The sequence below is a fragment of the Cyprinodon variegatus genome, unplaced genomic scaffold (assembly GCF_000732505.1).
Source record: "Cyprinodon variegatus isolate N-32 unplaced genomic scaffold, C_variegatus-1.0 Scaffold48, whole genome shotgun sequence".
NCBI lineage: Eukaryota > Metazoa > Chordata > Actinopteri > Cyprinodontiformes > Cyprinodontidae > Cyprinodon > Cyprinodon variegatus.
Window position 1 is genome coordinate 96309 of NW_015150501.1, and position 25708 is coordinate 122016.

A 25708-nucleotide genomic window follows, 5' to 3' on the forward strand; every position below is an offset into this window, starting at 1 on the left:
TTTTTTTTTTTTTTGCATCACATAGGTCACGCAATCTGCAGCTGGACGTATTGTCTTACAGAAAGATGAAGAAGACCGGAAGTAGTTGGAGGATGACTGCACTAGAGCTGTGGCTGAAAAATTAATACATCCCATGTGTATTGATTGAACAAATTTAATCAGATGCTATTTTAATTGTATATACACATGCATATTCAATTGTTATTTAAGGCAGTTCTAAAGAATTTTCAGTTCAAAAGCTCAAGTGGTCAAAAGGTGTATTATTTTGTCTGAAGGAAGACTGCAATTCCCATGAGGACCAGCGCATATGACAATGACAGAGGTGTCATTTAGCTAGCTTTAAATCGACATATAATTCCGAAAGTTATGAAAATATTTTATGTAGATTAAAAGTTACTTGGTGTTGGTATTGGTTGTTTTCAGGATGATGTCTTACAATAAATAGTAGCAGATCAAACTTTTAGGGAACTTGTTAGAAGAACTTTAATATTAGCCATATTTGTTTTCTCTCTATTGTGTCATAATTTGTTTAAAAAAAATATTCCAAGTTTGAACCGAGACACTCCAATGCAGGGAACTTCCTTTGTGCAATTTTGACAAGATACACCAAGAAGAAACTTTTCAATTTCCAACTTGGAGACAGAATTTACACACACAGTAACTCTGTACAGAAAACACCAAACCTCCAATGGTGGCCAGAGCATTATTCTACATACTAGCCCTCTGGGTTTGTGTCTTTAGTGTTTTCAGTCTGTCTGATCCAGTAGACCTGATTAAATTGATTGCATCACCTCCTCAGCATCTCACAAAGTGCAGCAGAAGAATGTTAGTGACTCATTTACAGTTGGTTGTAAGGACCAGGGTTGGGAAACACTGAGTAAACTGATATTAAGGGCTCTGAGGATCAGGTAGGCCTTTAACCACACTGATACCAGAGTTGAATGTTATGAATTATTCATCTTATGCTAGTTTATATTTCTCCTTTTGTGTATGTCAAATACATATATGTACAGAAATACGTAAAAACCTGAAACCCATTAATTTCTGAACCTAGTATCATTGAGGTTTAGAAATGGAGGTATGATTTGAAGAAAACTTGAGGGAAGTGCTGCTGATATGTCTGATGTGACACCACCTACAGGTGTATCTTAGCTTGATATGATAAAACAGCATGAATGAGGAATTGTCTTTGAATTGGAGTTGTTTACTCACAGTATATTTTTAAATATCAGTGCTAGACTCTGCCTCATAAGAACAAGATTTTAAACAAATCTATAAAAGTAATAAACAATCTTCATCCCCTAAAGATTATTTATAAACTTCTGTTAAGCATTGCTAACGTATGGGCTGCAAAAGAGTATCTGACCTTGTTGTGAGCATTTCTCAGTGTACTCAGCTCTCTAGAAAGGTTTGCCTTTTGCTCCTCCAAGGCCACCACTGGAAGGAAAGAAGACAAACTTTTTAATGTCTTTAAAGCCAAAAGAAATTGAGATGCTGCCTAAAATATATGTTTAATCCATAATTTTAAATCAATTTTCAATTTAGGGTCACAGGGGGACTAGTGTCCTTGTATAATGCTCAATGGAGAACAGATAGAGTACGCCCTGGACAGATTGTCAAACCCATTCATACACACAATTACAACTCAGACCAACTTAGGTCTATTTCAATTTAGAATAAGATAAAGACTTTATCCAACTTTCTTGTAACATATTTGAGACAAATTCAAACCAGGAATATTTGAGGGATAAAAGAAAATCTGCTCCATATGAATACACATTCTTTTATGACTTGGAGTTGCAGAAAATGTGAGTCAATACACACACTTGATAATTTAAGAAATGGCTTCTGCTTGGCTTTATATAAATATTGGCCATTGAGTCTTTTACTGATGTTTCCTTAGTCAAAAAAGACATTGTGAACACAGCCTTCATTTTTTATACCAAAAAAAAAACTCACCTTGATCAGCCTGCTGTCTTGCCTTCTTCTCCAGAGCTCTCTCTCGCATCTCCCTCTCCTTCTCCCTCCCCCTCATGGCTCTCCTCTCTTGTTCGAACTGGTCATCCAATTCTAGATATTTCTAAAGGAAACCCATATATAACAACTCAGAAAAACAAGAAAAACAAAAAAATGAAACCTTATATTTGTCATTTTTGCACAAGTTTGTGGTAATTTGGTGAGATTTAAAAAGCTTTGTTTCTTTTCCAGGACAACCCTAAATATCATGCAGTTAATAGCCCACCTGAATAAATCTAATCAATCAATTAATGGATTTTGTATCAAGTCCAACCTCCTGACTTTCTTTCCTCAGAGCTTTCTCTGCTTGGTATCTCTCCAGCAGCTCCTCTCGCTCGGCTTTCTCCCTCTCTGCCTCCTCCTCCCTTTCCCTCAGCTGGTTTTTACAGTTGGCCAGCCCCTCCAGGACCCACACGAATGTGGGCACCAGGGACTCCACCACACCTTCCCCATAGGTCTCAATAACAGTCTATGGTGTTGCAAAGAAGAGAAAGCCAACATGTTTAACCACATGCAAATGACATTTTACTTACATTTGCATTGATAGTAAAAAATTTACAGAGGACAGAAAATAAAAAAAACTTACTTGAAGTTCTGCATAAAGTTTTCCTGCCTCCTCACTGACAATGTTTGGGTCCAGCTCCACCTCCCCAGTCCCACACAGCACTTTTTCTCTGCAGTCCATCGGCTTCTTGGTTCTTTTTTAATACTGTATAGTTTACTATCAAAATGTCCTCCAAATTCCACACAAACAATTTCTCAAACTCTGAGAAAAATGTTTGAATGCCTTTCCCCCTCAACTAATATAACTAGTCTAGCTAGCTCTCTGACATTTCTGCCAACACCAGCACCACCCATTCTTCACAGCTTTACTCTTGTTGGTAGCTAGGAAGCGCAGCATCCTCTTAGACTGCCGCCTGCAAACTGCTGCTACACTTTCGAGCTTCCATGGTGTAAGAAAATGTTTCAGAGCCCATCCTAAAAAAAAGAAGAAAGGAAACTGATTACTTTTTCTCTATATTTTGATTGAGTCAACTTGTAAAAAAACAGAAGAATTGCAACCATAGGGCTCAACATCAACCAAAGCCACTTTATTGCTAGATAATTATATAGGAAGCATAATTTAACAATCACAGTGTATAGTTACAAAGAATATTTTAGAGGGTTCTTTCATTGTTTTTTAGTGATTTTTGTTAAAAAATCCAAAAACACAGATGCTGGTGAGGGTCTCGACATGGAGTAGTGCTAGCCAGGGGTCTGTAGATGCAGGTGTGCCTACTGTCTGCACTGCAGCACTTTGTGATGCAGGATGCCTGAATCTGCAAATTGGATAATCACTTCAGTGAGCCAACTCTGAACTATTTTCAGGGTGACACTTTTCTCTTTCTTGGTATTAACATAAGCCTTTTTAGAAAAGCATTTTATTTGTTTTGTTTTGTGCTTTTATTTGCCCCCCTTTCTCTTTTTACATCTGTTGTAAAAAACAAACAAAAAAAACAACTTTATTTAGTAGCAGTATTTTTATCTGACAAGAGATACATTAATATTGTTTTAATCTTCTCATCATCTCTTTTAAGAAAGGGTGGTTAGGTGAGTGAACTGATCTAAACTGAGATCAGAACCCAAAACTGAAGCATGCAGTCTTATATAGGGTTGTTACGATACAAAAATTCCAAAATTGGATACTCTTTGTGATTTATGGTACCAAGGGTAATAGAAAGGACAAGACATTTAAGGTATGAAATCTCACCTTTTCATTCTTAACATTGAACATGAACAGATTCTGTTAATTAAATAAGTGTGCAAATAAATCACCCAAATATCACAGTTTAACAATATTTTAAGGTTGGTTGTTGCATTATATATCTTTTAATATTCAAATAAACTAGAAATCTAAAATTAACAACAGCAAAAAATATGCAAACAGCACTTGTATTAATAAGTATCAATACCATGCTAACCTAGTGTCATATCCAGACATAGAATTTGAGTATCAATACTTTTTTTGAGTATTAAAGTTCTAACAATAAAAATATTGTAAGAATATAAATCAATATATATAAGCACTATTATATANAAAAAAAAGTTTTATTAGATGTATGGAAAGGATTTAGATATAGTTTATTCATAAGCATTTTGGATACATTGTCAAATAGCTAAGCGATAACATTTAAATGTCATGACGTTGGCACCCATCGCTTGGTTTGACTTTTTTTTCTCTCAGCTGCTTTGCTCTGCCCTGCAATAATCATCTCTGACCAGATCTACCTGTTCCTGCTTCTATTTAATCCATCTGTTCTGAGCCATTGGTGCCATATAATTCAAGCTTCTTGTGAGACTAATTCTAGCGTACCCTGTTACGTTATGCTCTGAGTTTTTTTGACCACCCATTCTGTTCTGTTTGTCTGATCTGTTACCTGGATTCTGCCTGTTATCGAACTTGGACCTGTCTTCTGACCCCGTCTTGGATTTGTTACTCTGGACCCTTCGGTTCCTCTGCATGTTCTGGCTGCTGCCGGTCGCTACTTCTCTTCTCTCCTGGATCTCTGTAATCAGCTCAGTTACACTCCTCTGGACTTCATTCCTTCTTCAAGGGGAGTGTTGGCCTAGAGTTTAGAGCAGTGTGCTTGTGTTCTGAGAAGGTTGCAAGTACCCGGATCGATCCCCAGAGCCTGCACTCTGGCTCTCTGAGCAAGACCCTTAACCCCACACTGCTCCCTGGGTGCCGCATATTGGCAGCCCACTGCTCCCCAAGGGGATGGGTTAAATGCAGAGGATATTTTCACCAGTGTGGGATCCAAAAAGTTCAATTATTATAATTATTCTGGGCTCAGACTGAATTATATATATACAGTACACACACACACACACACACACACATATATATATATATATATATATATATATATATACAGTACACACCATTTAGACAGCCATTTGGATTTTAAATATCTATCATTCAGAACTGTACGAGATTACATTTAAACGCAAACGGTGCGTAAATAACTGGTTGGATCCAGTAAAAGCTGCAGAAATGTCTAGTTATCAAAATAAGGAAATAATGACCCCAGTCTAAATGTCCGACACCCTTTGCCATCCTGTATGAATAAATCAAGTGACTGACAGTGGACACCTTCAGGACCGTTGGCAGCAAGTTTACAAAGTTGTCACTTCAGCAAAAGAAAAAGAAAAACTAGCCGTGTTGCTAACGTATTCAGTAGCTATAGACGTACCTTAACCGCCGATTCTGTACTTAATTTCACTTAAGAAAACGAATATCTCTCAGTTTTGCAAAGTTTTTCTTCGAAAAAGGTGTCAATTACTGAAACCAGTTTTAAGGAGAGGGTTGTTGTCCAATTTTGACGTGCGCTGACTTGTTTTTCAACAAACCAATCAGGGCTTTGATATTATGGACAGTAACCAATGTGGTTAGAGAAGAGGCGGGACGTGCGTAGTTTTGTTTTCGGAAGGAAAAAAAAAGTCTTCCTGAAACTTGAACGATGACACGTGACTTTAAGAGGTTACAGGGGGTAGTCAGGTGATCTTTACAAGTCGCATGCGAACATATCACGTATATGATAACATAAGCGACTATTCTCGTGTTAGGGCTTTAAAGGAGTATGTTACTGTTTACCACGTTGGAAGTGAGAGCAGTACTAGATAAATGTCAAGATAAACTAGAGCAAATTTGGTACGGGTGTCTCCGAGTTCTGTAGCCTTTTGTGTAAAAGAGCCTTTATTACGATACGCTTAATGTCTCCGTAAAATCAGCAAAACGAAAGGCGGTGAAGAAACACCTCAAACAAGGAAAGGAATGTGTCCGAGTGACATTCCTTTTACCTCCGCCAGGGGGAGACAACAACACATTTATTGTTTTCATCTGACTTTCTCTTCCTTGATCTTTGAGGTTTCTATTCAATCCTTTTCTTTCCCAACTTTTTGTCCATATCACCTCAATGTGTAGAGTTATATCAGTTTTTTCATCTTTTACTCAAATTATAACCAGAGGTGGATAGAACAGCCAAGAAATTATTTGTGAATATAACTGCCAGAGCAAGTTTTACTCCAGTATGCAAATAGTGAAAATATGATAATAAAAACAAATTTGAACTTTATTGATATCACATTAGATACTACCATTAAAGCAATTACACAAGTTAGGGTAAAAAAATATATATATTTTTACCAAATACCTAAATTGACCATTAATAGTGATTCCATAAAGTTATTTTAAAAAAACAATCCACTGGACTTGATTTCCAAGATTTGGAGATCAAGTCCAGTGGATTGTTTTTTTAAACTTTTACGGAATGACTATGACCTGGATGATGGAGAATCTTCATCAGCTTAATAGTGATTGTTTTATTAACAATCATTTGTATTTGAAATAATGTTCTGTCTGATTTTTTAAGAGACAAAACAATAGAATATCAAATTTCAGGATGGCCTTTGGACAACCTTCTTTGCAAGCAAAGTAAAAAGCACCATTATTTTGCAACGCTGACCTCGATATTCATTTTACCACCTGACATGAATTTATCAACTGCATTCGTCTCCATGCTGTTCTCTCATTTGGAATGAACTGGATTCCATAATGCTTAAATTATTAGCACCGTTGCACTGCAGCAAAAGGGTCCTTGGTTTGAATCCCAGCCAGGGTCTTTCTGGAAATTCTTCTTTAGCTAGTATCACCACTACAGTTGAAGTGAAAGGTTAAAAAAAACAGTAAAAAGGCACCCCAAAGTATGATCATCATTATTATATAAATATATATTTATTCTATTTATAGATGTTCACAGTGAAAAAATACAACAAATTATTATATAATATATTTTATTAAAGTTTTTAGACATAGTTACAGACATCTTAAGTTGTCGTAGTTAGCAAGCAAATTAATGTGGGCTAATGGTCACACATACCTCATAATGAAACTTCATCACTAATATCTTTAGTGCTTTAGTAAAATGATACACCCGTGATATATTATCTAATGTTTTCATTTGTTAAACATGGATATATAACCTTTTTGCATTGTGTCTCAGTCCTTTGCCCAGAACTGTATAACTTTTGTGTATTCGGTATAGATGATGATAAAATCTACAACTCAGAATCAACAGTCCTTAAAGGTATAGTGTAAGATTTTGGTGATTTTTTTAAAAAGACCCGCCCTCTCCTCTTAAAAAAAAAATAAAAAATGCACATGCACAATCCTGTATCCGCTCCTGAGAGGGAACACTTATTAAGAGCATTCAAAAGCCCATTTCTCCTTGAACACGCTCTGTTTAAAAATTGCTGTTTACATCTCATACAAGCTTACTTTTCAAAAGAAGATAAGAATTTTTCCTCTATGTCAGACTCACCACCAGTAAGTGAAAATGGGGACGAGCACATAGGACAGCCTTACGTAAACATATCACTAGAATGATTGACAATTAGGAGGACCACTTATTTTGATGATCCACCCGGAATAAGAGCATCCTCCACTATACCTTTGACTGCTTATAAATGAGAGTGAGGATTATAAAAAACAACATAAGTTGAAGGCCATAAAACAAATTTTAGAGCAAAGGTTAAAAAACAAACTTGAATTTTTAACATTTAACTTATTGCCTTCTATATTTGATGACTTGTCAGCAGCATATTTTATGGATAACAACTGAGAAGAGAATATAAATCTGATTCTTTCAAAGAAAACAAGAATGGTACAGCAGAGGCATATTAGAGCTTATAAAGCGGTTTGTTAAAAATACATAGAAAAATTAGATTCCTGCATCCCGGAGTAAAGTATCAAAGGTAATTTTATCAATACACATTTTTGATAAACATATTGAACACAAACGCTATCCATATTTTGAAATTATTAGTGAGCCATCTTCAAAAAATGTGAGTATAATAGGAAAACACACGAAATATTTACATGGAAGGTTGTTTTGGGCAGTGTGGCTCAGTGCCCAGGGTATAGTTTAGAGGCAGGAGCAGTTGGGGAGAAAAAAATTATCTGTTTCAGCCTGAATAACTTTTGTATTGCTTATCCACATGTACATTCAATGGGGATCGGGCACCACAACCTAATAATAATTGAACTTTATTGATCTCACACTGGAGAAATTCACTCTCTGTATTTGACCCATCCCCTTGGGGAGCAGTGGGCTGCCACTGTGTGGCGCCCAGGGAGCAGTGTGGGGTTAAGGGTATTGCTCAGGGACCCAGAGTGCAGGTTGTGGGGATCAAACCGGCTACTTGCAATCTTCTCAGAGCACAAGCACCCTGCTCTAACCACTAGGCAAACACTCCCCACCTGTCAAGCAAATATGGCTTTGGACTGTCTTTATCTGATAACACTGAATTTGAACTAATCTAGTTAATCAACAAGGAATAAATATTCATTTCAATTGTCAATTGACACCAAGTGATTTGTGAATCTTACATCAAGTCTGTGAAAAACGAGAGTATTTTTTTTTCTTCAGCCTCTTTACATTGACCCACTGGACCACCTCTGAATGAAAAAAGCCAGGATTGAAAAAGCTAGAGGCACCACTTAAGATTCTTCTTTAAATTTAGAAGGAGAGACAGATCTGAAGTTTTGCCAATGTGGGGTAAAATACTCTAAAACTGTCTTCTTATGAAGCATAAGTGCCCCTTTATATTCATCCCTTATACCAAATATTGTGTAGTGGTGATCTAAACAGATGCTACGTTCACTTCTGTTTCTGTCAGTAGTGCTCATTTATACAGTGACCTTTTTAATCACTTGACCTTCTTGTACAAGAACTTGTTTTCCTTCTCTTCCCTCCTCTCTTCTGATTCCTCTCTTCTTCTTCGTCAGGAGGTGAAACACCAGCACGATGGCCACCATCGAAAAACTGAGAACAAGTATGACCAGCCCAAGTCCTAGCAAGGTAAAGTTCTCGTTTTGGAACCTACCCAGCTGGTCCCAGATCGCCACAGCCAAGCAGCTGAGTCCGATCAGAGTTCCCCAAAAACCAAAGGCCAGGATACAGGATCTACAAGAGAGTTCCACTCCGCCAGTTACCACAGTGATGCCTGCCACTGAGACGACTCCGCTGGAGAAAGTAACTGTTTCAGGCCGACACTGGTAGGAAGCTGCTGAGGTAACATCTGGCAAAGTTGAAGGATCAAGGGTCTCCATCTTGGCTGCCATTGCTGTTTTCTTATCAGCTTTGTAATCAGATGAGATGGATCTCAGTGAAACTTCCTCCTTTTTCCTTCACCTATAAAACAACCCAGAGTCCTGTTAAAAATGTAGCAAAGTAACTTTGTATGAAATTTCTCTCCACAGTTTCTGCTTGGATTTCCCCAAATTGTCCTCTACATAATTTGTGACAAACTGCACATGGGAAAAATATTTTCTTCACAATGAATGTCTTTCAGTCTTCCACACAGGGTAGTTATGTAAAATGGTTACCAGACTTATAGCTATCAACAGATTCTGCTAACTAGCCTTTCAGTTTCAGCAGATCCTCCAGAGATGCAATGGGCTCCATATTTCCTTCTATGATTGATGCTCTTATGACACAACCAGGTCCCCAATATTCAAGTCAATGACTTAAACCATTAAATCATAGGGACTCTGGTGAATAATTAACATATTCCTCTAAAAGTTAGAAACCATGTATTATTGACCTTAACCTCCACAAAAATAAAGCTCAGTTTGCATTGATATACTACAACAAATCAATAAAAATTGAATAAGATTTGGTTGGTTGTAGCAAGAAATTAAAGGTCTTTTTGGATGATGTATTCTGCCTGTTTAAATAGATTTTTTTTTTTACCCAACGTAAAATAAATAACACAAAGTAAATATTTATCCCTCACTTCTGCTTTTGCAGCATTCCATGAACATACATATGTGACATTCCTTTGAGATGTTTGTTGTCTGGAATACATCTCAAACTTTAACGTCTAATACTACTCCATAACTAAATATGCCAAGCTTTAAATCCAGCCTTGCATTTGTTTTCATGAAATAGTTTTAGCTGACCATCCAAACAAAATAAAAAGAACTGAAAACCCTGATTTAAACATTAACATACTTTATATGTTTAAAATCCAGATACCATGTTAAAGTTGTAATCTTAGATGATCTGTAAAATTGTCTTGTGAAGGAAAAGCAGATTACTGCTTACCTCAGTGTTGAACCAGGAGAAGTCAATAGAAGCTCAGAGGTAAGGTTCCAATAGATTTAATACCACAAATAATGTAAATGTATTAAAGCCTGTGGTTGCTGCCGATGTTCTCTCTTAACTGGGAGATGTAAAAATGGGAGCAGATGCTCAAGTCCTTGCAAATGTTGCCTACTTGGGTTCTTGGACTAAACTGTAGACAAAGTTATCAAGATTGTAGCCATAGTTTGTTTATTCCTCTCCTTCCTTGTTTTGCAAGGAAGCTCTCGTCTGTCATTACCCGTCATTACAACCCATTAACAGATATTTATTTAGAAACAACTCCCTTCCTCTTTTTCTTTTTCTTTCAGCTTAAGGTCTATGTTGTGTCCGACCAGGGCATTGTATTGGTTAAAAAAGAAGTTTTCTTTTCCCAAACCATTGTCCAGCCCAGCATTCACCCTCTGCTTCTTATGCCACTAGTTGTGTGTTTTTACAAAACATCTAAAACTCCTCTGAAGTGTCAAAGGAGAAAGTGGGTCTTGGTTAATATTTCTTCTCAGACTTCCATTTGTTACTCTTAGTAGTTCAAGTCAATCCAAACAAACTCAAGTTCGATGTAAATTACATGGTTTAGACCAGGGGTCATCAAGGGGCCCTTAAGGACCACATGTGGTGCCCTCAGCCTCTTCTGAACACAGAACGAGTGGACTAAGTCTAACATTTTTATTTGATGCTGCTACTCTTATTTTTTATAATTTCTAGAGCCTTTCATAATATCATTAATTTAGAACATTTAACCATTTATAAGGATTTCAAAAAAACAATATTTAAACTTAAATTAGAAATGAAAAGAAACAATAGTAATATGTTTATTATCTATGAAGTTTAGGTGAATGCAGACTCCTCCAGTTCATAGGTCAGTATTTGTAGCCCATCCTTTGAGTCAATAACTATGAAGAACCCCTCATTTTTATAAAGATTAGTGACCCCTGGTGTAGACATGAACACAATTTCCTGGTCTTTCCAAGTGTTGGGAGTATTCATCAGTCCAAACAGTGTTGTCAAACAAATCATTTCTTATTATATGATCTACCATCTAAACTAAATCCCTAAAATAAATAAATATCCTGCTTAAAGCCACGTAAAAAGAGATCCAGAAAGAATAATACAAATTTCAGACTGACATTTCACCGTTGATAATGTAGCACAAGTAAAGCTCAACAGAGTCCATTAATAGGGTATAATCCTGCCCAGCCAATAAGGTTGTTGCCATGAGCCAAATAGATCTTCTTAGGTGTTCTCAGATTGACGTCCACTCCTTAAAAACTCTTACAAGCGCAATTTACACACACACTCACACACCCCCACTAACATGCGCAACTTGCAAAATTAGCATAATGTGTTTATTTTTATTGTTAAAAAAACTAGAGATTTGAAGAGCAGTTGTACGACCTTTTCTACTCATTGTGAGAATCACATCCTCTAAGATCCAAACTGCAGGTATATCCTAAATGATGCACGTATCCTCATGGTTGGAAAAACGTTTTAAAAGTAGCACAAATCTTTGCCTGTTTTAGAACTGGCAATTAGCTCATTCTATAGTTCAGGTCACATGTTAGGGATTGTTTTGTGTCGGGGGGAGGTAATTCTTTTGGACGTAGCCCCACGGCCAAGCAGGATGATGGTAATTGGCTAAGGGTAGAGGGCAGAGCAGGAGTAATCCAATAGATGGTCTCAGTTGGCATATTCTTCTTGAAAAACATATCCTTCTTGACCAAAAACCATTGCATTCTGGGTAGGGATACTTAAAGTTTATCGATAGACCTTTGTAATGCAATACAGGACTCACCAACCTTTAGTTTAAGTTACACTTGAATCAATAACTGGGATCATCTTTTTAAAATATTTCACACAAACTGTTGTTTAATGTGTCTAAGAAGGCTATCCCCTTAAACGTCATCAAGACATCTAATAAAAATGTGTTGCATGCAAATATTGGCCCCAAAAAAACACACAAAAAAAGAATTTCCACTCAGTTACAGGTTTATCTTTTGTAGGGAATGTAACATGATTTGCTATGCAGCCACCTCTAATGTAATTTTAAAGAGAAGAAAGTCAGGGATCAAATTCAAGCATCCAGCTCACTGAAGTAAATCCAACATGGAGACAGACAGCTCAGTCTAAAAAAGGCGCCATAGTTGCTCATGAAGGACAGGAAGGACGTTGAGAGCACTGATGGTAATTTGAAGGATGTAGGTGGGACTTGAGTTAGCTTTGAGCCAGAGAGTCAAACTGACTGGACAGATGGTTGGGTGTAATTAGAAAGCATGCTTTCTGAAAAGACATACAAGATGGCAAGGAACGTGAAATATTGCCTGAGGGTCCGTATGCACCCAAGTGCTTTTAATTTATAAAGAAGCTCTTCTTTAACCTAGGAACATGATGATAAAGACACATACATTATATGCAATAATTAAAAGAAATCTCAAAGCAGAAAATTACCAAATTCTTTAAACGATATGTATTTGAAAACAGCAGGCAGAGAACCTAAATGTTAAAACTAAAGGGTGTATCTTTTTTTAAATCTTCTTTTTAAATGTTATCCAGCAGCCTTCGGATTATGTAAATAATTTAAATATATTAAAAAATATTAAAAAATATTCTCCGGTTTGAAAATTAAATCACCTTTTTCCTGGTAAGTTCTAAATCATTTTAGAAAAAATAAAGAGACTTATTTTTCCTTTAACATATGATTTATTTAGTTAAAAATACATTTGTTAAACAAATACCAGATGGAACAAAACATACTCAAAGATATTTTTCATTTCACCACACTAAATCTTAATCATCAACCTAATTTATTGATATTCTATGTAATTGTCTTATGTCTTAATAAGCGATACATACTGCTGCCATCACTGTGTCTTACTGTGGGCATATTTTCACGTGCAAGACAAAAATCTAATTTTTGCCTATGATTCTTTTGAAAATGTCTCAGGATCAGTTATGTTAAAAGAAGAACATCTGTGAGTATCAATTACAAGTTTTACCACAGATTATTAGCCAGATGTCTGTTTTAACTTTGGTTGCATTTTGCAGCTCCTCTAGAGTTAATTTGGAGGACATGGGAGCTGCTTTGATTAAAGCTCTTACAGTTTAAGTGGCTGCCATGTCTTTGTAGGTTTGTGAATAAGTTTTGGAATAGAAATAAGTCAACATTTCTTAAATTAAGTTTATTTACCCTTAAATTGAGTAGGCAAAAAGGTTAATTTGCCAATGGAATTGGATTTTTTCTACTCTAATTAGATAATATCTACTTGAAATAAGACGATTGAATAATTTTTTTCTTATTTTGAATGTAAATTTATCTCCTCAATTCAAGAAAAAAATCACTTATTTTAAGATGAAATTATTTATTTAGATTTAAAATATTTTTGCAATGTAGTGATTTCTGTATTGTTTTATAACATAAATCTGCCCGAAATTCCTCTATATCTTTATCACTAACCTTTCTGTTGTCTATTTTCGTGATGTTTTCTGTTCACTAATGTTCTCTAAAAAAATCACTAAGGGCTTCACTTAAACTTAACACTAAATTTAAAGTTAAAGTCTGTTTTTAAATTATATTACTCCAGGGTTTCATTTGGGGGTATCACTTTTAAAGGGGGTAAATACACATTCATATTACTCATTCTGGATGTTTTTATAATTTATTTTTTTAGCTTTATATACAGTTTTTCGAATTTTACAGCAATGCCAAGCTGTGTGTTAGAGCATCATATAAAATCACAATCAACATGTATTGCAGTTTTCTTTTTGGAGACAGAAATATAAGTTGAAGGGTTTTCATTATTTCAAGCTAAATGTACATGACTACCTTGGCATATTAAACTTATCTGAAAACAATTTCTTGTTGTGTACACTAATCAAATGTTCATTACCTAACATAACATAGGGGGTTATGTACAGTCTTGTCTATTTAATTCAATGCATTGGATTCCTTGCAGCAAGTAACTCATAGTTTCAAATATCAACCCAAACCTTTCTATGTAAAACTGATTGTTGGAGTAAGTGTTTATATGATGGAGTTGAGTTTAACTGCAGTCAAAATAGGCACCTGGCTTTACTGGGTGCCTGAACAGAACAAAGCGGATTTTGGAAATTGAATAATTGATTATTTATTAGACCTCAGCACTGTTTTTCAATATGCAACTAGCAATTTATAGGGAAGCTGCATTCGCTTTGCAAAGTTTTAACTTTAAAAACATTTAGATGTAGTAAAACTCCACCAACCAAAATACATTTTCTGAAGTGTTCCTGAGCTAAAGAAATAAGTAAAGGAGGGAAAAAGTGAAAATGCTCATGTACATGGGGCAGGTGATGTGAATAATTAAGAAGGCACCCAGGTTGGGTTGGAATCCCAGTATCCTGCTATTAAGTCGAAAGAAATAAACAACTATTAAGGACTGTTTTATTTAAACCTTGTCCTCTATATCATTAAGTTCCTTCTGATTTTCTAAATCTGTTAATTATATTATGTAAAAGGCATGACAATACCCTCAATGTCTTTGCAAGATAGAGACGATACTTTGCGCTGTTAATTTTAAAAAAACATGGCATCACATTAAAGTTCCCTGAAAAACATAATGCAACCGCTTTTGGGATCTACTTAATCATATTCAGTTACTTTAACACAATTGTTTTATGTCCTTCCCTGCTAACATGAAACAATTGAGTTAAAGTAACTAAATATTATTAAGTAAATGCATAAAAATGGTTGCATTCTTTTTTTTTCAGTGTAGATCCTTCTAGATTTCCAGATCTAACAGAGATCATTAGGATAGTGGGTTCACTTTGGTCAAACACTCATCCACTTTAAATCCCTCATTAACAGAATTAACCTAGTCACCTCCTCTAGGGGTGTTTCCCTCTACCATCCTTACCTCTTACTGTTCAACAGTCCAGACAGTCAGTTCTTCAGCCATTATCTGCTACTCACACAAACCCCAGGTAAGATTTCCAGTACAGCATTGATCAACTCTGTAGTGCTATTTAAAATGTTGATAGATTGCAAATAATCCCTGTTTTTTTATTCTAACACCATGGCATATCTACAGTGTCTTATAGGCCTCTGTTGGGCATTTGGTTTCAAGGAAACCAAACCAGTGATCACAAATATTTTTGATAGCTTCTTGAAACAGGGAAGAACAACTATCTAAAGGACTGAAGTCTCAAGCACATAAACCTACCAAGAGTCTAAAAGCAACTGCCATGGGAAATACCACCAGCAGCGCGATATCGAAGGAGATCCTGGAGGACCTGAAGCTAACCACAAAATTCACAGAGATGGAAATCTGCCAGTGGTATGAGAATTTTCAGAAGCAGTGTCCCACGGGGAGAATCTCACCAGAAGAGTTTGAGGAAATCTATGCTCGGTTCTTCCCTGAGGCTGACGCCAAGAGCTACGCGCGGCATGTGTTCCGCTCCTTCGACACCAACGATGATGGCACGTTGGACTTCAAGGAGTATATCATTGCCTTGCACATGACCTCCAGCGGGAAGACCACCAGGAAGCTGGAGTGGGCTTTCTCTTTGTTCGACGTGGACAAAAACGGGTACATCAACAAGACAGAGGTTAAGGAAATCTGCCAGGTGAGGGGGGTTCTGGAAAACACCAACGTCAAAGGTTTAAGAGTTATTATTCTAGGAAAACTGGAATCATCTAAATATGACCAATGTTTCAGCTAGAGCAAAGCATCACCGCCTTTTTAATGTTCTCTCTTATTGGTTGTCAAATAAATGTCATCCTGGAGTTCAAAGTTGTTTGAGTAACTATATATACCTACATATAGCTGTTACTGTTTCCACTGTAGCAACTATATGAAGGCATATAGACAGATTTGAACAGATTGTCTTTTTCATGACAAATCGTGACATATAAAGATTAACTGGCAAGATGTAATCCAACCCCACAGTCAAGCATTTGTCTTGTGAGGCTTATGAGATTAACATTTTTTCATGTTGTGCTTATTAAATCTAAACTTGTTATTGCTGCATCATATGGTTTAAATTCCCGCTTTTCTCTCATCTTCTTTTTAGATCATTTCAACTGTTGCTGTCTGTAAATGGAAATTAGAGACCCTTGTCGTTGTATGTAGGTCTCAGCCCTGATTGCCATTTCAATTAGCCTGTCATTTTGATCTCCTGAAAATCTCTGTGATTATTGGTTTAGCCGTCAGACATGAGGGGCAGAGTCGGTCAGAAGAGAAGGGAGTGTTTTTGAGCTCTATCCCTCATAAGGAGACTATCAGTCAACTTTGGTCTAATCTTTTACTAGAAAGGTGTCGGACTCTGCCTTACAAAGCTAAATACTGTGCATTGTTTTCATAGAATCAGTCTTATGAAGGCCGCATATTCTGTTTTAAGACAAATGATAAAGATTTGTAAGAGGTTTAGGAAGATCAGCCGAGAATCCAGCTTGAATTGTAATGGGATTTCTCTTCTGGCCAACTGGCCTTAGTCCAACATAAGGTTATGTTTACAGTCTTTATGTGAAATTGTTGTATTTTTTTTTACAGTCACAAGACTCAACTAGCCTTAAAGAAAGCACTAACAAAACAAAGAAATAGCCTTTGACAACAGGTTAATTTCAAGTCTTTCTTGAACTGAAAAAATACATGTCAACTGTTAGAGACTATACTCCATTTTACATACACTTTGATTTTTAAATCTAGATTTAACATAGATGAATTTAAAGATGAAACTAAGGCCTTAGCTTTGCAAAGTATCTGACATATACATCAGGCTTCATTCGAGGTTGATAAGCAGCTTTGGCACCGCTTCGTTCTATGTTTATAAATGACTGCATCCTCACAACCTTGTTATCTAGATGGAGATAATTAGATTATGTATAGTCTAGCTACAGCATTTGCACTATACAGACCACAAGATCAGTGGAACAAGAGTGATGTAAAGCGCAGTAAGAGAAAGAGTCGACTTCGTGGTTCTTTGGCTTGCAGCTTGAGTCTTGGCTTTAATCCATGTTAATCTAGGTGTCTTAAATGTTGGAGACGAGTGCATCCTCTCTAAGTGGGACACACACTTATGGGACTGAACCTGAAGTAAACAGAGTTTTAGTCATTTTCAGCCCCCTTTCAGCCTGACTCATTGCAACTTGACTAGAGTGCACTGTTAAATTGGGGACCAAGTCATAATTTCAACACAATCTGAAAATGTTACAATTTCTATAAAAATGTTCCATAAATCTGCTGTAAATAGACTGGTGATGATATTAAAGAAAATTTGGACTTTAAACCAGCAAGAGTTTAAGAGATGGTCTAACTGGTTTGATTAGATGCTCCTTCAAAGCTTTCACTGTTAAATGCTTCTTGCTTAGTTAATTTCTGTGCTTTTAACATGTCCAGTAAAGCTAAGAAAGAATGTGGCAGGATTTTCATCCTGTGTTGTTTTTGTTTTTCCACCCAACCCCCCTCTTAGGCCATATTTAAGCTGATCCCTGAGGAGGAGCAGAAGATGCTACCGGAGGATGAGAATACACCCGAGAAGAGAGCTAACAAGCTGTGGGCGTATTTCAACAAGAAAGACAATGGTGAGCGTGGTGACATGCACTCTGACGACCAGAGTGAGAGCACCCCACATGTCTCTATGCTTTATTACCTCAGCTTTCAAAGGTTTTGCTCTGCATTTGGACACATTTGTTACCTTAAAATAAGAGTAATCCTGTTTTGATCAACATTAAACATATATATCTGATGACCAGGTCAGAAAGGAAGAATTTTATTTGATTAATTTCCTCTATGTTAAAGTAACTCAAATGTTCAAGTGTCTATTTACAAGGGTTGTTCTATGAGAAAATAAAATCTATATTTAGCATAATTAACTCGAGTAGCTGTCACACAGCTATTTTGTTGCATTTTTTCTGTTTTCCTTTTTAGGAAAAATATTTGTTATAATCATGATTATTTCAAGATATAAAATGCTTACTGCAATTGTAATGTTATCTAGATTTACGATAGCCGAAAATAAAATAAAGTAAAAACCAACGATGAATGAAGAAGAATTGCAAATAGTTTTAGGAATAAGTTGAGTTTTAATTCTTCTATTTTGCTGTGAACAGGTAATATATCAAAGCTGAAACCTAGACTTAAATCTTTACATTTTTATGAACTATGAGCAAATCTTCTAGAGTGGCAAACATAATGTTTTGAGTAAAAGTATGATTAAGGCTACGGTAGAATATCAGTTTTTATGTTACTTTACAAACAAAAAACAACAAAAAAAGTTTTGTATGATACACTTTTACTTTAAAATCTATAAAATATTTATGTAAAAAAAAACTATGATAAATTTGTTAATGTTATATAAAAACTCCATTCAAGATTTTTTTTTTAGGAAATAGCTACAGTCAAAGAAAATAATAGAAAGTACTAAAATATATTTGGTTACACATTTTAATATATATTTACAGTGTTTTAAAATTATTCTTTATAAATCTGAAAAGATAGACTGTGCACAGAATCCGTTCTTTGAATAATAATTGATGTTTCAGATAAATTTAATTACTTTTATGCCTAGTTAATGTGGAAATTTTATCTTATCTTTTAAGATTCTAATACATTAATATTAAATATTTTCCTTTTTTTGCAGAAAGTATTTCAGATTTTACATTAGATTTATTTTAAAGTTACATTTTTTTTCCTATTTTGGATCACAACACATAACTAAAATATAAATATTTATATTGTACTAAAATAAAATCACTTTTTAAATTTTAAAAGAGTACCTGATATTTAATGGAGCCCTTTCATGTGCAATAAAGGAATGTCTTTTACAAAAAAAAAAAAATGTTGTTCAGCTTACTGGAAGAATTATTTTGCATAAAAATAAATAAATAAATAAATAAATATAACCTTAAAGACATTACTGGCTGTAATTTCTTCCCTAAACTCATGTAAAGCAGAATATTTCAATGTATAATTAGTAAAGAAAATCAGATGTAAAGCTACATGGATTAAATCCACACTTAAACTATAAACCTTAAACCTTTTGTCGTGCCAAACTGTAACTAATGCTATCGTTGTTGCAACTGTCTCTCTCACGATTACAACAGATAAGAGGGGATTTATCTCTTTCACTGTTTTCTTCCTCTTTTTTCTCCTCCACCTCAGAGCGACTGGCTGAAGGAGAGTTCATCAAGGGAGTGATTGAAAACGAGAATGCAATGCGTCTCATCCAGTACGAACCTGTTAAACACTGAAGTCTCTCCTACTTTACCTTTTCTCCCTTTCTGACCTTCCTGGAGCTCCTATACACCACCTACTTTCTCCTCCTCATATCAGACGTTGTCGTTAACTTCATTCGTCCGTCTGTGTAAATAAAAGTTTCTGTTTTGTCTCCACTGTAACTTTAAAGCCATTTTTAATTTTTTTTTTTTTGTTGTTTAACTGTTTGTGAATACATTTTAACATAACAGAATCCCGTAGAAAAAAGTTATAGAATAGCCCAAACAAATATCAAACCTACACATGAACTAATGCAGTAAAAAATAGCAGTATGCATTAGTTATCTTGTATAATTGGTAAATTTGTGTTTTAAAATTGGGGTCTGCAGAATAACTTATTAGAAACTCAAAAAAACGTTAGCTTATTATCGCTTTTTTACAGACTTTAAATACCTTAATTGAGGTTTTAGCTCCTATGTGTTGTGCTTTATTCACTGAACAATAAATTAAAGGTTTTCTCATACATCTGTTGTTTGGAAATCAATTTATCTATCTGTCCCTTTAATTTCCTTTTTGACCCAGAACTTACTTTATACTATTACTCTTGTGACTGACAAAAATGGCGCTTTAGTTTTTTCCTATTTATTTATTTATTTTTTGTTTTCAATTGTATAATCCCCAGCAGTTAATCCTGGATTATCTCAAAAGTGTAACCTACAGATATTAAAGGTAAATTTAGGCCATTTTATCTAGCTTTGTGAATTAATGCCTATATAATCTTTTGTTGTATTGCGAGCACACACCCATAAATCTTCCTGCATGTGACGCTATGGTGAAGCTGAGGCTAAAATCCACACAGTCTCCTTCTGAAGGTGTGCCAGAATTTCTTTCCAACCTTCATTCTGACCCCCAACGACTCGCTCCATTCGGTCCCTTCGGCATGTCTCCTCTCTGCTCCTCCTCCGTTCCATCCAACTCAGGATTAATGGTTTACACATAATCTTCTGTTCAACATGAGAGCAGACTTTTCCAAAACCTCTGTAATCATTTTATCTCTGCGGGCCTGTCTGCTTATCTTCACACAGAAACTGTATTTGCTAGCTTTTTTGGTGTAAAAGTTCATTATTTCCTCACAGGTTTGTCATAACCACATAAAGCAGACTTGGAAAATGAAACATTTAATATCCAAGCAGATTAATTATTAGATAGTCTGTATGAGAACAATAAAAGCTTGACATAATATCTTAAAAGTATAAATGACAAAGTTAGGTATTTTTGCATTTTACATGTAGAAATATACATTTGCTTTGCTATTTTAGGCACAGAAGCATAAAACATGCAGATTGGTTTGCAAGTTTGACCAATGTGTGCATTACAGTCCTCCACATTAGGACGTGTTAACAGAGTGGTACTCATTTTCAGTTTGCAAGTTTGGTGACTCATACTGGTTGACTTTAAGTCTGCAAGGAATTATTTTTGAATATGTAGAAAAAAAAGTTTAGAAAGAAACAGTTTAGAGCTGCATCATATTCCATTGCTTCCCCTTTTCAGTTCTTGCCTCTGAAGCAGCATCCTAGCTTTGTTTGTTAACCAAACTTAACAACTTATCAAGCATGTCTTTGAGGCAGGTAAAACCTCAGGAACTGAAAGAAGTCTACTGCAGCTGTACGCTCTCAATCTGTCCCTGTGTGATAAGCTAATCACTTAGCTCATATCATAGGTTGATGCAGACTGATAGAAGTGGTGCTTCTGAGTGCAAATGATAATGCAAAAAGCCTAGCGTACCCTTTGTTTTAAAAGTAGTCATTATCTTAAAATAACCCCCGCACTCAACTTCTGTTTCTACCTTTGACTCAGAGATCTGCTTTCTAAGAGAACAAAAGGCTTTTCTTAGATTACTCTATAAAGCCTGGAGCTCAACGCTACTCCAGACATTTGACATTGAGAAAGCTTTCTGGATGGGAAACTAAACATCTTCAAACTTGGAAAACAAAGTCCAGTGGTTTGTTTTTAACTTTTTGAATGACTATGACCTGGACGACTGAGAATCTTCACCAGCAATAGAACAACAAGTCAAAACACGCCAGCTTCCCTTATCACTGTAATGATGCAGTTTGTTTTAGCCCTTTTAGTTTGTGTGCATAACTTGTCCTTCTAACAGGGTGAATCAATTCGATCCATGGCCTCCCCCATCTTGTCTCTCTCTCGCTCACAGTCCTCACACCCCTCTGGGCCACAGCCTCCCACTAGAACCAGTGTCGGTACATCCCCGTTTCCCACTCCAACCACACTGCCATTCGGCGCCCACGCCACGTCAATCATCCCATCTGGACAGTGTAGTAGGCCGCTAACTGAGTACAGCCCTCCTCCTGGAACCACCTCGTCGTAGGGTGGGGCCCGAGCGGCGGCTCTTGCTTCGTCCAAGCGGAGTCTTTGCCTGCGACGGATCTCAATGATGGTCTTTGTGTAAGAATTGAGTGTGACAACAGCAGCCCCCATGCAGCAACTAAAGGATACCCAGGCAAGGCTGAAAAAGTACAGTTTGAACAGTAAGGAGAAAAGAAAAACTTTCGAGTGTTCGATAAATTTTTGTTTCAATTCTGTTTTTAAGCAGTAACATACGCAAACGACCAGCCGTAGTCCCAGGACTGAGGCCTCCAGTCTTTAGGGCCCACAATGACTGTCATCTGAAATACTGTAGTGAACATCATATGTGCTACCATCCCAAGAAGACCTAGAGAAAAAAGAGAAAAATGTCATTTGCACCCAGAAGCACCCAAGATATGCAAAATACTATATTGTATAGGAAATCATCCTTAGTGGCGGTACTATGACCTTGAATTAAAAACAAAGATTATCAGTTTTCCTTTAGTAGAGAAAAAAGCCCACAGCATCACAGAACTTACACCATATTTAACATCGAATATGAGGAGCTTTTGCTACATTTGTTTTTTAACACAACACTCACGTAGTTGCAGAAAATGTCAGTCTTATATCCCTTACTAATTGCATATCTGCCTTTCACTTTTTTGGTGCAGCGAGACAGGAGGCAATATAATTACAATCTGGCATTGTGTTAGTATACAATCAACACTGTAGTCTGCATGATTTGACCACCCAGGCACCAAGGGAAAGTCAATAAAATTCCTCTGCATGTGGGTCACAAGCTCTAACATAAACACCTGTATGCCATGGTTACAGGATCCATCCACCTGAATTTGAAATATCTCAGCAATGACTCAATAACTTTACTAAATCTCATGCTTTTTATGCTGTCAGAACAGATGGTTTTAACAAACTAGGGTCCTGATTGTATGATAACTAAGGGTTTAACCTGATAATGGAATTTGGCACAGTGAAAGTTCCAAATAGACATGAGGACTTGGTGACCCTAAGACCAAGAGGAACTTAAGAGATGCTTTTATATTCTGCACCATCATTGCCTTAATAGTAAGATAAATGTGAGTCATTTTCCATGATTGTTTGCCACCGCTTCAGAAGTTTCAACATCTCTATTAATACTCTGACTGGAACTATTAGCAAATATGAGTGTCACTATTTTCTTGAAGCCGTTTCCTGCTCTATGACTATCAACAGATCTATTAAATTAATCTCTTGTCTTTCCCACTTTGAAGAGTGAGAGAAATGCGTCGTATTATTGTGTGAACCTCATTATATATTCAGCTCAAGATTAAAATTTTTTTTAGAAACTAAAAAAGCAAAGTATAAAAAAATGCTTCACATTGTTTGGACACTAAATACAAAAACAGGAATTAAAGGTTGTTTTTTTTTTCATTGTCAGGTTCAATTAATCTTCCGTTAACAAAAGACAAATTTATTCCAAGACAAATGTTTTTGGTACCTTAGGGTAAACCATAAGCTCACCTGACAGCACAGTACAAATTGCAGCGAAGGCATTGATTTTTAGTGCGTGCATCTCTTTATGGGAGCACATAACCTCCAGGCACATCAGTAGGAAGCCCATCCCCAGCAGGCCAATATATGTAAACTCAGAAATGACCGACAGCCAAAGAACTCCTGAAATATGTGGAAACATATATGATCATTGTAAAGAAGGATTAGATAAAGCTGTGGAGATTACATGAAAGAAATTTCTATTACACAACTCACCTTGTGTTTCCCCTGGAGTTAAGTCGATGAAACTGCGACATACCTCTCCTGCCAAAATGTACGATTCAGACGTAAGACATTGAGATTTTCAACAGCTAATATCTATAATATATTTTCCCTTTTTATGACCGCCATTATGACCGGCTGAAGGGGTTAATCTTGGTCTCACCATCATTCTGCTTCTCACAGCTTTCCCAGAAGCCAGTATGGAAGTATCTGAAGGCAAACTTGTCCTCTCCTGTCTCCCAGATGTAGTGTACTGCATTGGCCAGCTGCCTTTGTCTGATCTTGGCTAGCTCTTCTCTTCTGTCTGGAGACAGTGTGCGGTTGAAAGGGTTTTGCGTGGGGCTCTCTGTTTGACAGAAAATAAGTGAGGCATTTTAGGCTTATATTTGAACCTTTTCAACAGATATGATACCTTTTCAACTCATGGAAAATTGAACATGATACTCCTAACTTTTCAGGTGTATGTCAGCAAGCAGGTGTACAATGAAATAAGAGCAATGTGATTTTGATCTTAGTTAACTGAATAGATAAAAAGCAAATGTATGAGGAAAGTTAACTGTTGGATTAAACTGACATTGTGCTATAGCAATCAACACATCCATCCATCAATTGTCCTCCGTCTATCCAAGGGGGGAAATCCAGACAATTATTTCCTCTAAGACACATTGTCAAGGGAAATCTGGCAAATCTAAAAGTTTTCCAAGACCACTGCTGGTACTGAAGTAATTTGTGAGATCTGAATCTAGACAGACCAGTTAATCATGAACTTTTCTTTGGGACTCCCTTTCTTAGCCACCATAGATGGGATTAAATCCTGCATTGCTTCAGCTAAGGCCCTATTCCATCTTTTTATTTCATATTCCATCATATCATCACTCTTGAACAAAACACCAAGATACCTGAACTAATTTGCTTGAGGTAGAGATTTACCTCCAACCCTAATAGAGCAGATCACACTTTTGCCATTCAGGTATGACCTCTGACTCAATGACAGACTTAGAGGATTTTGTACCTTTTCTGTAAACTTACAGTACTTTAGGCCACTTGAAGATGCTAGCAGAACCAATGCATCTGCTAATAGCAAAGGCAAGACCTTAAGGTTTTCAAACCAAGCGCTACCAAGCAGTCATAAAGGAGCACATCTAGAACAATTGAATGATGTAGAGAGGATGAAGACACAGTTTGTGCTTTGCTTGTCTGAGCGGCTTGCACTTAAAACATTCCTGGCACTCACAAATACCTAAACACTCTCATCAGGATTACACCCGGGAATAGTTGTAAGGCTTCTCAAGACCCATTTATTACCCAAAGTCCCACAAACCCCTCATAGCTCTTCTGTCAGAATAACAAATATACACCTCAAAATATATGTACCTTTTGCAACTATACATGCATCACTCTGAATAATGCATTCATATGTTGCCCAGTCAGTAAAATTTTCATTATCCCAGTAGCTTTTTTAAAGCCGTTTTCGTAACAGTGTGCGTCAATAAAGTCAGATCTCTCTATACAAATAAAACAAGTAGTGATCAAAGTAATCTCATTGTGGATCAGGCTTAAATATAAAGACCTGAGAGCAGGGGACATCATGCTGTCCTCAGTGGAAAAATAAGTGTTTAGAGAGCATCATCACACCTCAGAGATTAATACTAAACCCTGGTTAATTCCACCCAGGAACTCATCCTCTGACAGCAGAGATTAAAAACAAGAATTGTCAATTTCTACACAGGGTTGAGCATAGGAGTGTGCTGGGGAGAGTTTCCCTCCTGAACCTCTCACCTCCATTCAGAAACAGAAATGTTTGGAGAGTTTCCATATTTTTTTGTCCATTCTTAATATGCAATATGAAATTTCAGTTTACTGTGATCACCAAGTCACTGAGTAAGCAAACCTCACAAGTTGGATGTGATGTCATTTAAAGGTATAGTGGAGGACGTTCTTTTTCCGGGTTGATAATCAAAATAAGTGGTTCTCCCAATTGTCATCATTCTGGTGATATGTTTACCTAAGGCCGTCCTACATGCTCGTCCCCATTTTCACTTACCGGTGGTGAGTCTGACATAGTGGAAATGTGCAAATCTTGTTTTGGGAACCAAGCTTGTATGAGCGATGCAAACAGCAACCTTTTAAACAGAGCGTGCACAAGGAAAAATGGGCTTGTGCATGTTCTCGCATGCATTTAATAGGC

General features: G+C 36.4%; 3 protein-coding genes and 1 long non-coding RNA gene across 4 annotated transcripts in view; 1 reads left to right on the top strand and 3 right to left on the bottom strand.

The window, feature by feature from the left end:
- The window catches only part of LOC107082254 (C-Jun-amino-terminal kinase-interacting protein 3-like), a 21071-nt gene extending 15692 nt beyond the window's left edge, over nt 1-5379 (bottom strand). Inside the window, 5 exon segments of the mRNA XM_015370836.1 lie at nt 1341-1437; nt 1960-2080; nt 2291-2485; nt 2603-2994; nt 5250-5379. Of these exon segments, the coding sequence (XP_015226322.1) occupies nt 1341-1437; nt 1960-2080; nt 2291-2485; nt 2603-2701 (512 nt within the window). The 5' untranslated portion in view covers nt 2702-2994; nt 5250-5379.
- Nucleotides 5380-9190: 3811 nt separating this feature from the next.
- On the bottom strand, nt 9191-10340 carry LOC107082197. The gene is made up of 2 exons (XR_001481125.1): nt 10164-10340; nt 9191-9248 (listed from the first exon to the last, which is right to left on the bottom strand). It is a non-coding gene; the product is annotated as an uncharacterized LOC107082197 (long non-coding RNA).
- A 4780-nt stretch (nt 10341-15120) lies between these two features.
- On the top strand, nt 15121-19855 carry LOC107082200 (visinin-like). Its single transcript, XM_015370743.1, has 4 exons — nt 15121-15152; nt 15260-15794; nt 17640-17751; nt 19331-19855. Exons 2-4 carry the CDS (start codon nt 15414-15416, stop codon nt 19417-19419), a joined length of 582 nt encoding a protein of 193 aa, XP_015226229.1. The 5' UTR covers nt 15121-15152; nt 15260-15413; the 3' UTR covers nt 19420-19855.
- Nucleotides 19856-21385: 1530 nt separating this feature from the next.
- Nucleotides 21386-25708, bottom strand: part of LOC107082199 (germ cell-specific gene 1-like protein) — a 5457-nt gene continuing 1134 nt past the window's right edge. Inside the window, exons 2-6 of the mRNA XM_015370742.1 lie at nt 23684-23866; nt 23515-23562; nt 23269-23421; nt 22006-22117; nt 21386-21910 (exon numbers count right to left, since the gene is read on the bottom strand). Of these exons, the coding sequence (XP_015226228.1) occupies nt 21538-21910; nt 22006-22117; nt 23269-23421; nt 23515-23562; nt 23684-23866 (869 nt within the window). The 3' untranslated portion in view covers nt 21386-21537. The remainder of the gene's footprint in view (nt 21911-22005; nt 22118-23268; nt 23422-23514; nt 23563-23683; nt 23867-25708) is intronic.

Coding starts and splice junctions, on each gene's coding strand:
- LOC107082200 (XM_015370743.1), top strand. CDS start 15,414: ATGGGAAATACCACCAGCAGCGCGATATCGAAGGAGATCCTGGAGGAC. Junction 15,795..17,639: donor AGGTTAAGGAAATCTGCCAG/GTGAGGGGGGTT, acceptor CCCCCCTCTTAG/GCCATATTTAAGCTGATCCC. Junction 17,752..19,330: donor TTTCAACAAGAAAGACAATG/GTGAGCGTGGTG, acceptor CCTCCACCTCAG/AGCGACTGGCTGAAGGAGAG.